Source organism: Blennius ocellaris (assembly GCF_963422515.1).
Source record: "Blennius ocellaris genome assembly, chromosome: 11".
NCBI classification, from domain to species: domain Eukaryota; kingdom Metazoa; phylum Chordata; class Actinopteri; order Blenniiformes; family Blenniidae; genus Blennius; species Blennius ocellaris.
Window position 1 is genome coordinate 14982387 of NC_137660.1, and position 14764 is coordinate 14997150.

General features: G+C 42.3%; 1 protein-coding gene across 1 annotated transcript in view; it reads left to right on the top strand.

The window, feature by feature from the left end:
- Window positions 1-10327, top strand: part of furinb (furin (paired basic amino acid cleaving enzyme) b) — an 81615-nt gene extending 71288 nt beyond the window's left edge. The window contains exons 10-16 of the mRNA XM_080505580.1: window positions 1853-1953; window positions 3614-3717; window positions 6006-6123; window positions 6482-6661; window positions 6890-7017; window positions 7651-7779; window positions 9098-10327. Of these exons, the coding sequence (XP_080361706.1) occupies window positions 1853-1953; window positions 3614-3717; window positions 6006-6123; window positions 6482-6661; window positions 6890-7017; window positions 7651-7779; window positions 9098-9807 (1470 nt within the window). The 3' untranslated portion in view covers window positions 9808-10327. The remainder of the gene's footprint in view (window positions 1-1852; window positions 1954-3613; window positions 3718-6005; window positions 6124-6481; window positions 6662-6889; window positions 7018-7650; window positions 7780-9097) is intronic.
- Window positions 10328-14764: the final 4437 nt, after the last annotated feature.

The following is a 14764-nucleotide window of genomic DNA, read 5'->3' on the forward strand; positions in this document are numbered from 1 at the left end:
AGGTGATATTGAAGTCATTTGAAAATATACAGCAGCTCCGGCTTTGTATTGATGCTTTAGCAGTCAGAGGCTGCTGTTTGATGTATTAGAGCTGGTACAATTTTCTTTTGTCCAAAACTAGTGTTTGTGCTCATTTTGTTGGATGTTTGTGTGCTACATTTGCAGACCAGCCTTTCAAACAAACGCTGTGCAGACTAACAAATAGCTCATTTAGTGGTCAGATTTGGTCACCTGTCATCTCAAGAGATTACCAAAAATTGGCAGCTGCAGACAGAGACAAACAAATTTGAATCCCAGTACCTCTAACTCGCATGATGCCATTTACTGCACTCTGCTGCTGTAATTAATGCCTTCTAGAAATAATAAAATCTAATGGTTTGCAGCAAAAAAAATGCCAAAAAGAAGAAGAAAATGTATTCTGAAACCCGACAAAAAGGTAACAAATTGCCATTCAAGGCATTGTTATTTTCACAGACCACGAACTGAAAACAAAAATATGTCTTTTAGTTTAATCATTCAGACTTTTCAATTACACCAATTGTTATTTTGTTTCCAGTTGCAGAGTTTGAACAACTGTTAGTAATTGCTTTGACAATTATGCTTTCAGATTTAAAACAATTATCACTATAGGGACGAAGCTAAATATTGTTATTATTATTGTTGTTGTTGTTGTTGTTTTTGTCATTGAGGTTCTCTATTTATTTGTTTTTTACTTAAGCTATTGTTTATGTGTTTTTGTATGTTGTCAAAATACTGTAAAAACACACCAAACAAATTACCTATCAGAAGTTGTCAAAAAAAAATTATGAAATCCATTCAGAACCCAAACTGCAGAAAGCTCTGCAGCAGTTCAATTCATTTTCACTGAGGCTCAACTGGGGTTGGTCATGAATTGTATTTAAAAAAAAACAGTCAATCGATATCTGAACTATTCTCAGTTGAGCAACAGTGAACAGAAAATACTCACTTTATTGGCACACTGATTTTATTTTTCAAAACAAATGATAACAAATCAGGTAAAGTTGTGAAATTATAATATTTATGGTGTGCATTTCCATGTGAAATAACAAGTTGAAAAAAATTCAATTAACTACGGATATACAAGTGGAAATTTTAAAAGGAGTGAGAAGGTGAAACCTTGAAGCGGCAAACATTCTCAAAGGCTTTTGATGAATGATTTATTTATTCACTACTCGATAAAAAAAAACTGGAGACTGAGTTCACGATATACGAGTGTTTTAGTCCCGATCTGCGATCTAACAGTTGGGCTGTGCCTGCATCTACCCTCGCTTTGACATTGTTCCTCAGATAATGGTCATTAATGCCCCAAACTGTCAGGCCAAAAGTTGCACTTTCAAGAAGGTATCCCTATAACCTTCACAGCTCTTCCTTCCTTCTGGCTATTTTCTCAGTTCTGACGCATCCTCACCCAGACAGGCCTCATTAGCTTTCTGGTGCTGGCACAGACCATGAGCAGAGGTGTACCCAGAGTGCTAACATACTTGGTCCCACCACAACCTGACCTGGCTGGCCCGATTTGGCTGACATTCACCGGCCCTGGCTGTGACCTTTTGGCTGGCATTCACAGACCCAGGACTGAGTTTACCTATGAGTCTTTCCCCACCTCCTCAGATAGCTTCAGGGGTGGGGGGAGCTCCCATCGTCCCCGACCTTTCCCTATCGAACAACGGCACTCTCTCACCGTGAACTTTACTCATGCTGAAGTGGGGGAACTTGATCTGTCATATTAAATGTGTAACTCCTGCTATGTTCCTCTCTCTCTCTCTCTCTCTCTCTCTCTCTCTCTCTCTCGCTCTCTCTCTCTCTCTCTCTCTCTCTTCTCATCTCCAAGGTGACTACAGACTTGAGGGAAAAATGTACAGACTCTCACACGGGGACGTCTGCCTCAGCCCCTCTGGCAGCCGGGATCATCGCTCTGACTCTGGAAGCCAAGTGAGTGCAAACTGATTCACAACACAACTGTAATCAGTGCTTTTAAATTGGAAAATAACCGTATCAACCCTTTTTAATTTTCATCTCATTGTAGTCTCAATCTGTTTGCCATTGCGTTCTTTAGGGAGAAACATGCACATTTATGTAGTCACGTGCTGAAATGTGCCGACACCTCTGGGAGTCATAATTTGGCTAAATCCCAGCACAGAAATTCTCTCCACACCAAATTAAGCTTTTGATAATCAGTTAATTAGCAAGACAAATCAGTAGCGGCAGCCCGCACAGACATCTGAATACCTGTCGGGCCGGTAGAGGAGATTTGAAACTCCAGAATGTCTCATTATATCGCTCACTGAGGACTTCAGGTGTTACAATCCAAATTTTTGTCAGCAGCTCTCGTGTGTTCTCCGTAATGTCCATATCTTTAGTCATCTCAGGCACGTGTAAAGTCCTTATCAGTTAGCTGACCTCTGCACACGTATTTCCTCTGATTTCCACATTAGAATTATCTGACAGATGTCACATCACACCCAGTCTTACCTCCCAGCCTGGCCTCAGCTCAGGCATATATCCTCGGCCTCCCTGGAATTTATCTCAGCCCTGTCACATACAATATCATCGGAGATGGGCACTAACTGACAGAGCTCAGGTCTCCAGCAAGAAGTCTATCGCTCACTTTACACATCAAGTCAGTGTTTGTTCGTGAGCTGCATCTCTGTCCTGACAGGCTGCTTTAATAACACGGCAGCTAGTTCATCGGACTGGGACCTCACTGGAATTCACAGAGATGCAATCATTTAATAGGCAGAGTGTTTTGGCTTATTGGTGTTTTATTATTTCATTATTTTGCCCCTCCACTCTTGGCGGAGGTGACATTGAGTGGATCGGGAGGATCTTGTCCATTAATAACACATGAGTGAATGTGAGATGTGAATGCTGATGTGGAGAGTGGCGGAGGTGATGCGCCTCGGTGCAATTCTGTGTTTCTATTTCTGTCGGTGGTGGTGTTGCACTCAGTAAGCGCTGTGATTCATGGTTTGATTATCTTAACCCACAGAACACTATTTTTCTCTTTGGCAACTCCAAAGCCTCTCTGATGGATGCTCCCTATGTGTGTGTCTTGATAAATCTATTTTGGAAAAAAAAACTGTTTTACGGGCCCTCTGCTGTGTGGAAGGTGACCTCCTTCCCTCAGTCCCACATCTCATTAGAAACTATCATTACAGAAAGGTCCAGACACAGTTCTCCACAGTACTCAATCCAGTGCTTTACTGTGTTCCCTGACCTTTCAGCACACTAGGTTATGACGTATCCTGCAACACCAGTGTCTTACTCTGATGTTAAAACCTTAATATGAGCCCATACTTTTGATATACTTGTCCGTCCCTCGGGGTTGCCTCCCGTCTCAGTATTGTATTTTAACAGTCGCTGATCGTTCGTACTTTGTACTCTGGCAGGGATTTTATTTCAGGTGTATGTACAGTCTTTTGACCTTTTCCCCTTTCCCCATAGCTCCTCACATTACATCTGCTGTATTGTTGTTCTGGCGAGGTCAGCAAAACCCGACTGCTCTCATAATGTGCATAATGTAGAAAGTCGTGTCTTCAGCTATAATGTGACAGAAAGTCAATACACTTTTGTTGCTTTCCTTCCTGTGCAGTATGAACCTCACCTGGAGGGACATGCAGCATCTGGTGGTGAGAACATCCCAGCCTGTGCACCTCAGCGCTGGAGACTGGAAAACAAACGGAGTTGGACGCAGAGGTAGAGACGTGTTAGGATCATATTTTTCTTTACTATCTATGTAGCCCAGATGGTGTGCAATGACACTGACTTTATGTCACAGTCCTGAGCACAGGAAATCATTTCAAAATGAATTATACTTTGTGTTTCGAAGTGGTGGATGTACCTGAGAAATGCACGAGAAATGGCATATTTGATTTTATTTATATTTTTGGTGAGCTTTAGCTTGGCCTGTTGACAACTTCACAATTCCCAGCCACACAGCCTCATCTACCTGGGAGTAATCTACATATATTTTATTTACAACAGCACACATATAATCTCCAGAAAACTTAGGTTTTGTGTGTTGCTATGAATAGAGAAACGCTGTCTTTATATTGCATGGTTTTCTGATGCTACCCAGTAGGTCTGTGGTGATACAATCATTCTTATTTTCTATATTCCCAGAAGAAACCATGTTTGAACAAAGCAGTCATGTTTCTTAAGGCCAACACATGAGCCTACTGCGGTTTACAGCCATGAACAGGCGGCACGCCCCACCTTCACTTGTCATTCAAGTAGAAAGAAAGAATGGTGCTTACATCAATTTGCCATCAAAGTAGATAATTACTTGTTTAATTCAGCATGGTAAACGGTCTTTTTAAATATTCAAGATATTGTGTCTCAAGCATCACAGTAATTCAAATTCGTCTGCCAGCAACAGGTAATGTAAATATGTTATAAATTGAATGACGTGATTTATTTGATTGTCTTTTTGTCTAAAAATGACAGATTTGAATAATGCCCTTCAATTATCACTGACTTTGACACTATTATAAGACTTATTTCTAAACGATTACATATATAATTACAAGCTCAGAATAAAGAGTGACACAAAAACGGTGGTGAATTCACGATTGGCTCACATGATGCTTTTATTCTCAGTACCACACTATCTACCCAAGGGTCATTGGGATGCTGGAGCCAGTCCCAGAAATGGGTGAAAGCAGGGTAAACCAGGTTACCAATCCATCACAGGGCAGACGGAGAGCAACAGACAACCACACACACTCATATTCACGCTTGCAGGAAAGTTTGTCACTGATTAATCTCAAGCACACGTGTTTGGACTGTGGGATTAAACCAGAGTGATTTTTTTCAGAGTGTTGACCACTGCACCACCGTGTGGCACCTCCTTGAACCAATCAGAAGTTCTGTTGTTAACATCCTTGGACTTAAACCTGTTTTGGATTAGTAAATCTCCAGAACCACAAGCGTCATACTTTTCTATCGAGAGACTGAAAAGTTTGAGCAAAACAGGCCTGGATGAACTTCAGGAGTGAATTCTTTGGAGAGCTCACTTTAGACCACACAATATGATATTAACGTCTAATTTGTTCAGATGCGGAAACTCTTACAAGCACACAAAGACCATGGAAACTCAGAAAGGGCTTCCAGTATGGATCTGAATCCAGGATAATCTTTCTGTGTGCTCATAATGCAGCTCAACTGTTAGCACTGCCATCTAAAATAGGAATTATCATTATAACGGTAGGATTTCCATGCATAGATGAAAAACTTCAAGCAACATTGCCAGCAGCACTCTGGACTCTGGCTTCAGGCGCTGCATACAACACAGGGTTTGTTTTGAAAATGGGGTGGAAAGCAGAGCTCTGGAGAGCTTTCTGTCTTTTATGAAGATGAAGTCTGAAGTGTGGTCCTATTTTTATTTTTATAAGAGTGCTGAGAGGAACTGCATTGAGGGCGTTTGCTCTGCCTGAGCAACATGCTGAAAGAAAATCATCGCTAAGGGGGTAACACTCTGGTACCCACAGGTCCAAGTAACAGTGCTGATACCTCATCTCCCTACAGAAGCTTCAAAATAAAATCACTCATTTCAAATTAAGAGCCCTGAGGCTCATCACATTCAAAGGAATTTCATACAACAGTACTGTATAAACAGAACATGTATTAGTAATAAATGTTTGCAGAATAATAATGAATTTAGGATGAGTGCCAGTTTTTATTTGTTGTGGTTTTCATTACATAAGATGATGAAATTATTTCATCGTGTTTCTTCAAGAACATTTCCACCGTATTTTAAAAAAGGCGAAATATTACCAACAAACTTCAGATGCTCGGCCACAATTATTGCAAGAATTTCATGCAGAACCTGCTCTGGAAGATCTCAGGAAGATTCCGGCACAAGTACTGTATTGCTTTATTTGAGAGGAATTGCTGGTTGTCATTTTTCTCACTGTACTTTTAGCCCACTGCCACCCACCGACATGTCATTTGCTCTTCCTTCCTCCATTTTTCTTTCTCCTCAGTGAGTCATTCGTACGGTTATGGGCTCCTGGATGCAGGTGCTATGGTGGCTTTGGCAAAGAATTGGACAACAGTCGGACTGCAGCACCAATGTGTCAACACAATGCTTTCTGAACCGAGGTTAGAGAGAGGACTCTGAGCTGTGTGTGTGTGTGTGTGTGTGTGTGTGTGTGTGTGTGTGTGTGTGTGTGTGTGTGTGTGTGTGTGTGTGTGTGTGTGTGTGTGTGTGTGTGTGTGTGTGTGTGTGTGTGTGTGTGTGTGTGTGTGTGTGTGTGTGTGTGTGTGCGCCCGAGTGTGTAAAGTGCAGAGACTTTTAGTTTCATTAAAAGCCCTTGCTCCTCTATCATCCCTCGCAGCATGATAGATGTCAGAGCTTTCTCCTCGAAGCCCAGGCACTCGCTTAAATTTGTATTGTCTGTGTCCATTTCTACGGCGACACAACTCTAACCGTTCCCCCCTCCACTTGTCAAACCTGCAGAGACATCGGAAACAAGCTGGTGTTCAGCAAGAGCGTGGATGCCTGCTGGGGACGACCAGAGTATGTCAACTCCCTGGAACACGTTCAGGCCCGCCTCACTCTCTCCCACAACCAGAGAGGAAAATTGGCCATTCATCTCATCAGCCCACTGGGCACACACTCCACCCTGCTGTTCCCCAGGTACACAGTAAAACATACCACACCAGCAGCTGAACTCTAATATAAATTTAGCTTTTTTTCCTGTGCCACAAGCGCAGATAAACTCAGCATGTGTATTTGTTTGTGTGGACTTCAACTTTAGTTGTACACAGATGCTCCCACAGGCATACTTGAGGGGGGGAAACACACTTTCTGGATTCAGGCACACGACTAAAACAACAAATATGCCGTATCTGCTCTCTCCTTCAGACCCAATGACTGCTCCTCAGAGGGGTTCAATGACTGGGCCTTCATGACTACCCACTCCTGGGACGAGGATCCTCAGGGAGAGTGGACCCTGGAAATAGAAAATGTAGCTGCTGATGGGCGTGACTATGGTAATACTGCTCATCTTCATTAATTGTTCAGTCCAGTCACATCATGTCAAACATACGTTGATGCCAGCATTAAGTTCCCCTTCGTAGTCTTCTTGCAGATTTTGCCTCTCTAAATACCCACTCCTCTCTATCCGATTCCGCCTCCCATTGATTTAGTTTGTGAGGTTTATGGTTTTCAGTGATGAGGCTCAAACACATTTGCAATAAAATTTAACAGCCGCGAGGCAGAGAATGATTTTACTGCAAAAAAAAGAGGCAACCTTTTGATTATCAGCATGTCAATATTGTGAGAATGCTTGTTCGTGCCAACAAGTGGGCAGCGTTTCAGTTCAAAAGGCAAATGGCAGCATATTGTCAAGAAAAGTTAACATGTTACATCCTTGAGTTTTCTTCTGGTTTTGTTTACTCTGAGCTGGAGAGGGAAATGAGATCGGGATGCCTCTCTTCCTCCGCTGGTGTTGATCCTCTTCCAGTGTTATGTTTGCCCGCTCACATCACTTGTTCCCTCTCTTTCCACCCCCATATCCTCTTCTGAGCCAGTTCTCTCTGTTCCCTCTCCCGAGAAGTGCTAAATTCATATTCTCTTCTAACAACCCCCCCCTCCCTCCCTCCCTCTCTTGTGTCCTCGCTTAGGTGTGTTGAGTCAATTCACCCTCATCCTGTGGGGTACAGGACCCAGCATCATCAATCCATCATCCCCTGACTTCCCTCGGCCATCCAACAACAGCTGCAAGACATTCGACGCGCAGCAAATCTGCATTGGTGAGATCATTCACTTCCTTGAAACTTGGAGCCGGGGCCAGTAAGGGTGCGCTGGCTCATTTTTATTGGCGCTGGCAGGCAGGTGTTATGTCAAGACACGGTTTAAGTCAGAGCCCATTGGGGATTTCAGCTGCTGGAAAGCAAATCTTGCGAATGCAGATTGGCCATTTACAAGCCTCTCGTGCGTCTGCTTATGTGGACACAATGACTGTGCACATTGCCGTATGTCATACCCGAGTGTTGGAAGTACTGAGAGCAGCAGGGGAGAGTGAAACTGCCACAGTGTGAGAGGTGCACTTTGTCAACAATTGTCAAGGAGGATGGCTTTCTCTGAGATGAGGCTGAAAAAGAGTTTTTGTCTCAGTGACTTGACATTTCTTGATAATTCAGTTCATACAGAGATGTATCTAAAAATTAAATGTGAAATGGCATTGAAGTTAATTGTTCTGACAGTCTGCTCTGTACTTGGCAGTCAAATAATACTTTAGCTGTATACAATTATTTGAAGAGAGCGTGCACGCATGCAAAAATGAACAAATGTGAAGCAAAATGTGTGATAAGGATATTTCACTGTTTGAATTAAACTATAACGAAATGAACATTTTAATTCGGATTATTTATGATGCATCTGTATATATCTGTTCCTTTTTTTAGTTTTCTAGAAATTAACCTTAAGTTTCCCCCTAAAAACAACCCAAAAGAACTCATATTTCAGTTGATACAACCTTATGTTCCATTTCATTATAAAATGCCTAAAACCAATGTGAGGACAAAAAATGAAAGACAATGTTACCACTGCATTTAAGTAAAATGCTGGAGTAAAACATTTTCTTTGGGGGGGGTTCAGTGGTCAATTTCTTCCGGGATTAAAATAAGCATAATTTCCTGATCAAAAAGAACTCACTATTCAGGCTGAATGTATTAGTCAATTAATACACTTATCAAATAAATTAGCACAGGAAACTATGATCATTATTATTTTGTCCAGTGAAATTGTTTTCGAAGAAAATACCAAATATTTCTGGCTTTTAGATGTGAGAAATGGGATCATTCATCATCTCAAATTATTACCAGTCGAAATATTTTTTGCCTCATAAAAGAAGCAATCACTTGACGCCATGCAGGCCTTTTTTCTGAGCACTGTATTCTGGCCACTCATTACCCAAAGCAGTGCTCGAATAATCAGTAAACAGAAAGACTTTAATGGAGCCAAAGTCTGAGTATTCGTGCTTTAGCAGTTTTCAAGCATTGTCGAGTTATTTGTGGATCTCATTTTCATTCCTTCCCACGTTTTTTTTTCCCCCCTCTTTCTATTCAGAGTGCAGCCCTGGATTCTCCCTGTTCCTGCAGGGTTGTGTGAAGTTGTGTCCGCCTGGTTTCACCTCGGGGCCGCAGCTCCTCAACCTCTCCCTGGAGAACTGGGTGGACTTGTCCTCCGTCCAGGCCTGCCTGCCATGCAACACCGCCTGTCTCACCTGCTCTGGAACCGGCGCCGCAGACTGCCTGTCCTGCCCTCCTCACAGCCACCTGGTCTTCACTTCCTGTCTGCACCAGAACCAGGTCCAGAGAAAGTCCCCTCTGGCAGGAGGACTCCAGGCAGATGGAGCTCAACCAGAGGGGGAGATCCCGGCAGCAGCAGACCACCACAATGACGAAATGGAGGAACCTCCAGAGCTCAGTGTCCCCCCGTCCAACCAGCTCCCCACCATTGTGGCCGTTCTCAGCTGTGCCTTCATCCTGGCCGCCTTCGCCGGGGTCTTCCTGTTGCTGCAGATACGCTCAGGTGGTGCGTCTTTGGGTTGGAGGACCAAACTGCCCTCTGGGTATTCAGAAAGCAGGGGGACGCGGGTGGGCTTTGGTTTTGACTTCCGACAGGGACGGGAGAGGAAGGCACGGATATGCTACAAAGGGATCCCCACTGTGTGGGCGGATGAGGACAGGATTGCCTACGAGTCTGAATCAGACAGCGAGGAAGTGGACGGTCATGGCGAGAGGACTGCTTTCATCAAGACGCAGAGCTCGATCTGACCAAACCCGCTTCTGGTGGCGTGACGTCTTACGCCGCCGCAGCCCGAGTGACGTCAGCCCTCAGATCGGACTGTATGGAGCTTGTGTCATGAGGGAGAACCGCACAGGCTTAGAATAACTAACAGACAAAACACGGGCCTTAATGCCCCCTCAGCACCTCGTCCATTAAAATCACCATCACAGCTGTCTATCACAACTCATCTATTTATTTGAAATTGTTTATTTATCTAATTTGATAGATATTTTTGTGTCAGTTGTATTTATTGCCACTTAATTCTTCGTGACCATTTACTGTTGTTATGCAAGAATTTTACCTACTTTTGCTTTAACCATCTCAACTCCAGAAAATTTTTATCTTTTTCTTTTTATTCTTTTTCTGAAGCTTGGGTACTTGCAAGAAATAGAGTTTAAGTATCCTGCGTTTTAGCAGCAGGCAGAGGTCAAGCACATAAAATGTCTTGCAGCTCTCTCACTGCTCCGGTCCAGGTCACAATTATTGTCTCCCAAAGTATTAAATCTCCTATCCTCACAGATTTCGTTTCACTTGAACCATCTTTATATAATAAACATTTAATAAACGTGTTTATTATATAAAGATGGCTCAAGTGAAACTATATCTGTGAGGATAGGAGTATTACATCTCCTGTCGTCACAGATTTTGTTTCATTTGAACCATCTTTATATAATAAACACATTTAATGTCTTAATGTCCTAATGTCCTTTACAGCAGAAACACATTCATGTAAGATGGTGAAAAAAAATGCACAGGCATGAAATGTATGCTGGACACAAAATCTGCAGGTCAATTAAGTAATTGATCATAATTTCTGAGGGACCTGAGTTGACTACTAAATGATGGGCTACAAGGTCATTGTCAAAGTTATGCAGACATTCTTGAGTGATAAATTATATCTTGGAAGCTTTGTGGGGTCTGAGGTAAGAATAAAGAATTCAGGATGTTGTCGTGTAGCGTGAAGCTTGTACCACAAAGTCAGAGCACTTTGGGAATGTGCCTGTGAGGAAAAGTACCACGGACCTCCTGAAAAACAGGGTAGTCCAGTCCTGCTTTGAAGCTGATAACCCTTTTTTTTTTTTTTTTTTTTTTAATTCTCATACTGGAGACATCAAATGCATCAAAGGGAAGATAAAAATCATTATGTATTACAGTCGACTGTGGCATCCAGTGTTTGAAAAAAAAAAATGGGTGTGAGGTGAAGGTCTTGTGTTTTTCAGTGGAACAATGAATCACAGCAGACATTCAGCCGCACAATGGTCGTGGTTGAAAAGGAAAAAGATGGCCAGCAATGAGTGTTGACCTAAATTGAACTGAAAACCTGTGGAGGGAGCTGAAATCTGCTGCAGAAAGGACTCCTGGCGACATAGAAGAGCCTCCACACATTGCTGTGGAAAAATGGCAGAAACTACCAGCAGGCAAGTGTAAGAAGATTTTAGATGTTAGAAGGAGAAATAATAAGAGGCGACTGCCAAACATTCTGTAGCCACACATTTGTGTCCAGCATACATTTTGTATTATCTTTTGACATTTCTTCTTCTTCTTCTTTTTTTTTTTTTATAATATGACTCTAAAACATGGTTTAAAATGCAGATATGTGTCCATATGTGCTTATTTGGGCACTGACTGGAAAGTAAGTGTTTGCCGACATCTTGGACTGTATCTGCAGCCTCCCTCGGGATGCTGTTCTGTCACGTCATATCAGCTGATCTGACGCTGCCCGACAGCCTCAGGAGCAGCACGTCCCAGGTGTACATCAACCCCCCCCCCCCCCCCCCCCCAAAAAAAAAAGCCTCACTGTCCCGTTGGCCTGTTTCCTGATCTCAAAAGCTTCTCTGATCCAGCTGTGGTCAAACCAAACATGCACCACCGGTGGAAACAAGCCGGTGCAATGCAGACACACAGGAACACTCCTCCTCTGTTAGGAGGAAAATAAGAAGCAGAGACTGTAGGAACCTGATTGGAATATCAAAATACCGCACAAAATGGAAGGAAATTTGCTTTTGCTGGAATGCTTCTCTGCAACAATTCTTACCCAATTAAAAAGCCTATTGATTTTTAAAAAAATTTAATGGAGAAACATTTGTAGGACACATGCTTTTGTCGGATAAGCAGCAGTGTTGAGTATGTGGGTTGCTTCGATTAAAAAGACATTCCAAATCTTCTGCCAAAACATAACAAAATTCCTTGCTTTTTGTGCGATGTTAGGCTCTGTGCCAAGGCATTCTGAAAAACACGCAGGAGCCAGAAATGTCCAGTAGAATTAGAAATGTTAAAGTTAATAACACAAGTGAAGAACTCTTCAGGTGGAAATGTGCCCTTAATGTACCGCCGGAACGTCACATTACCGGCCCATTCTTATACAGTATAGAGAAGCTCCAGAATTTGAAATTAGTGAAAAGTGATTAACATATTTAAAGACCTTTGTTGAAATCTGAAACACACAGCTTGAACCAAAATCATGATTTTAGAATTTCCAAATGACTAATTTTAACTTTGTATAGAATATTATTAATAGCTGGGAGATAAAAAAAATATATTCTCATGGTAATTTGACATTTTAAATGACAAATATCTGGGTTTAAATCTATTTGCTACTGTTTTTTGAGAGTATCTTACTACTTGAATTCACCATTACACATAAAATCAGAAAACATGAGGAATATCACTAACCCCCACCCCCGCCATTTTTCCTGAAGCTACGTGTGCATCCCCGGGGGATGCCCGCCCTACACTTTGAAAACTACTGCTTTCACCATCTGCTTGACCTACTGCTTTATCTAATCTCGAGAGAGAGAGAGAGAGAGAGAGAGAGAGAGAGAGAGAGAGAGAGAGACCCACATCTGCGGCCTGTTTTAGAGACAACAGATGCATGCAGAGAGAACATGCAAACACAGGATGGCCACCAGGCCCACACTCCGTATATGAGAAGTCAAATGTTTTTCAAAACAAGGTCAGTTGACTGCATTTGAACTCAATTTTAATTGCAATTAATCCTTGTATATTGTTCAATGAAATGCATTTGAAAGTAGAGTGAGTGGACGCAGGCATTTCAATTCAGCCACTGCTCAAGTTGCAGTTATTCAAATTGCCCTTTATGTAAATTAATGACTCCCAATTTGTCATTCATTAGCTAAATTTGGTAGAGAAGATGACATTTGTGTGGCCCTCACCTCACCATGATCAAAGATCCTCATCCTTGCTATTTGAACCAAGGTATTCTGGCTTTTAACCAATCACATTTTATAGGATTTATGGATTCTTTTTTTTATTTTTTATTAGACTTTAGAATCCTCCAGTATCTCAAACCTCAAACTTCATCAGGAAGAGGCTGGAAAGTCTGGGCTGTGTAGACTTAACTGTACATGAAGAGTAATTGGTTGGAGAGAAGGTTTCCACTGTACTTTGTCACAATAGCATCCCACTAATGCAAACACCTGAGCAGAGGGTTTGGGCCACACTGTAATGAATCGCTGTTGTCAGACTTCATCAGATGCCTGGCAGATGGCGTCCGCAGGTTATGAAGTTGACTTGCTGTTCATTAATAGTAAGAAAACTTTAAATAGAGGGTTTCCGCAGCACACTGGGACAGCATAATAAAACATCCCGCAGGCTGTTTGATAAGCAGGAAAAACTGTGGAGGGTGTTTCGCTTTCAATCAGGCCTCAGTGGGAATTGCCACCGCAGCTCAGACATATCAGAGGCATCACTCACTACAGCTCATGTGACTTAAAGTGGAGCCGCACAGTTTTTTAATTATATTTAAAAAAAAAAAAAAACAACCACTTGGCCCAAAGCTACTTGGCTGACCTTTTTACAGTGTTGTGCTCGGATGCAGCTGGTAAAGAAACACAATCATTTTCTCTTCATTCCCTCCACAGAGGGCCACTGTATATTGATTTTGGAGCTTCTCGGCCAGAACATCTTCATCACGGTGAAGCTTGCTCCTCTTTTTCTTGTAAGCATCAAAACACAAACACCTGTTTTATTTTTGTTTCTTTACCGGTGTAGGCTTTTGACTACCCCGTCTGAATACAAACCTTTGTCTCTGAAGGTCAGATGGATGGAGGTGGTTAAAAATGAGGCTTTTTCTATGTTTGTTTTATATCCTTTTTTTTTTTATTTGACTGTTGATGGATGTTTGCAGTGTGGAGATCAGTTTCATGCTGGAATAATAATAAGAATAAAATTTAAAAAAAGAAAGACTGGCTATTGCAGAGCTGTGACTATTTGAGTCTTTTACTTCCACGTATGAAGAAATCCAGGCACTGACACACAAACACAAGCCGACAGAGCAGATGGTTCATCACTTCTTCATGGCCGTGTATCATTGTTGTCAGCGTGCATCCCTCACTCGGGGTGCCTGCCGAGCTTTACCGGGCTGCCAGAGCGCTGTCTTCACTCCCACCATCCAGTTGCAGTGAGCTCGCTGCCAAAACGCCCTCAAGAAAACTGCTATCCCCGGCGCCAATCCAGTGGCCCCTTAAAGTTTAAATGAATATAAATGGGTGCGCGTGCATGTGCGTGTAGGGAAAGCAACGCCTGCTGGTTGCTGCCTTGTTCATTAGCAGTGCTCGCCTCTTCAGAGGTGCAGGTAACTGGGTTCATGGGTGAAGGTACATTCATTCTGTGGCCCATAATTAGATCTGCTGGGAGAACACGCTGCTCAATTCAGTGCCCCTCAGATGCATCATGCTTTGCATTATAAATACTATATATGTGTTGTGGAGCCAAGTGTGTTGTTAAAGCAGTAGATGAGTTGCAAAGCCTTTTATCTCCTCATTCACACCATCATTAGGTGTTTGTTTGAGCTGTGTATTGGTTCAGTGCCTTCTTTTCCCTGTATGCCCTTTAGCTTTTGGTATTTAGTATTAATTAGCTGTCATGTACTGCACAATTCTGTCTAGTAACTATAGACTTGGCAACGAGGAATATTACTTTAAT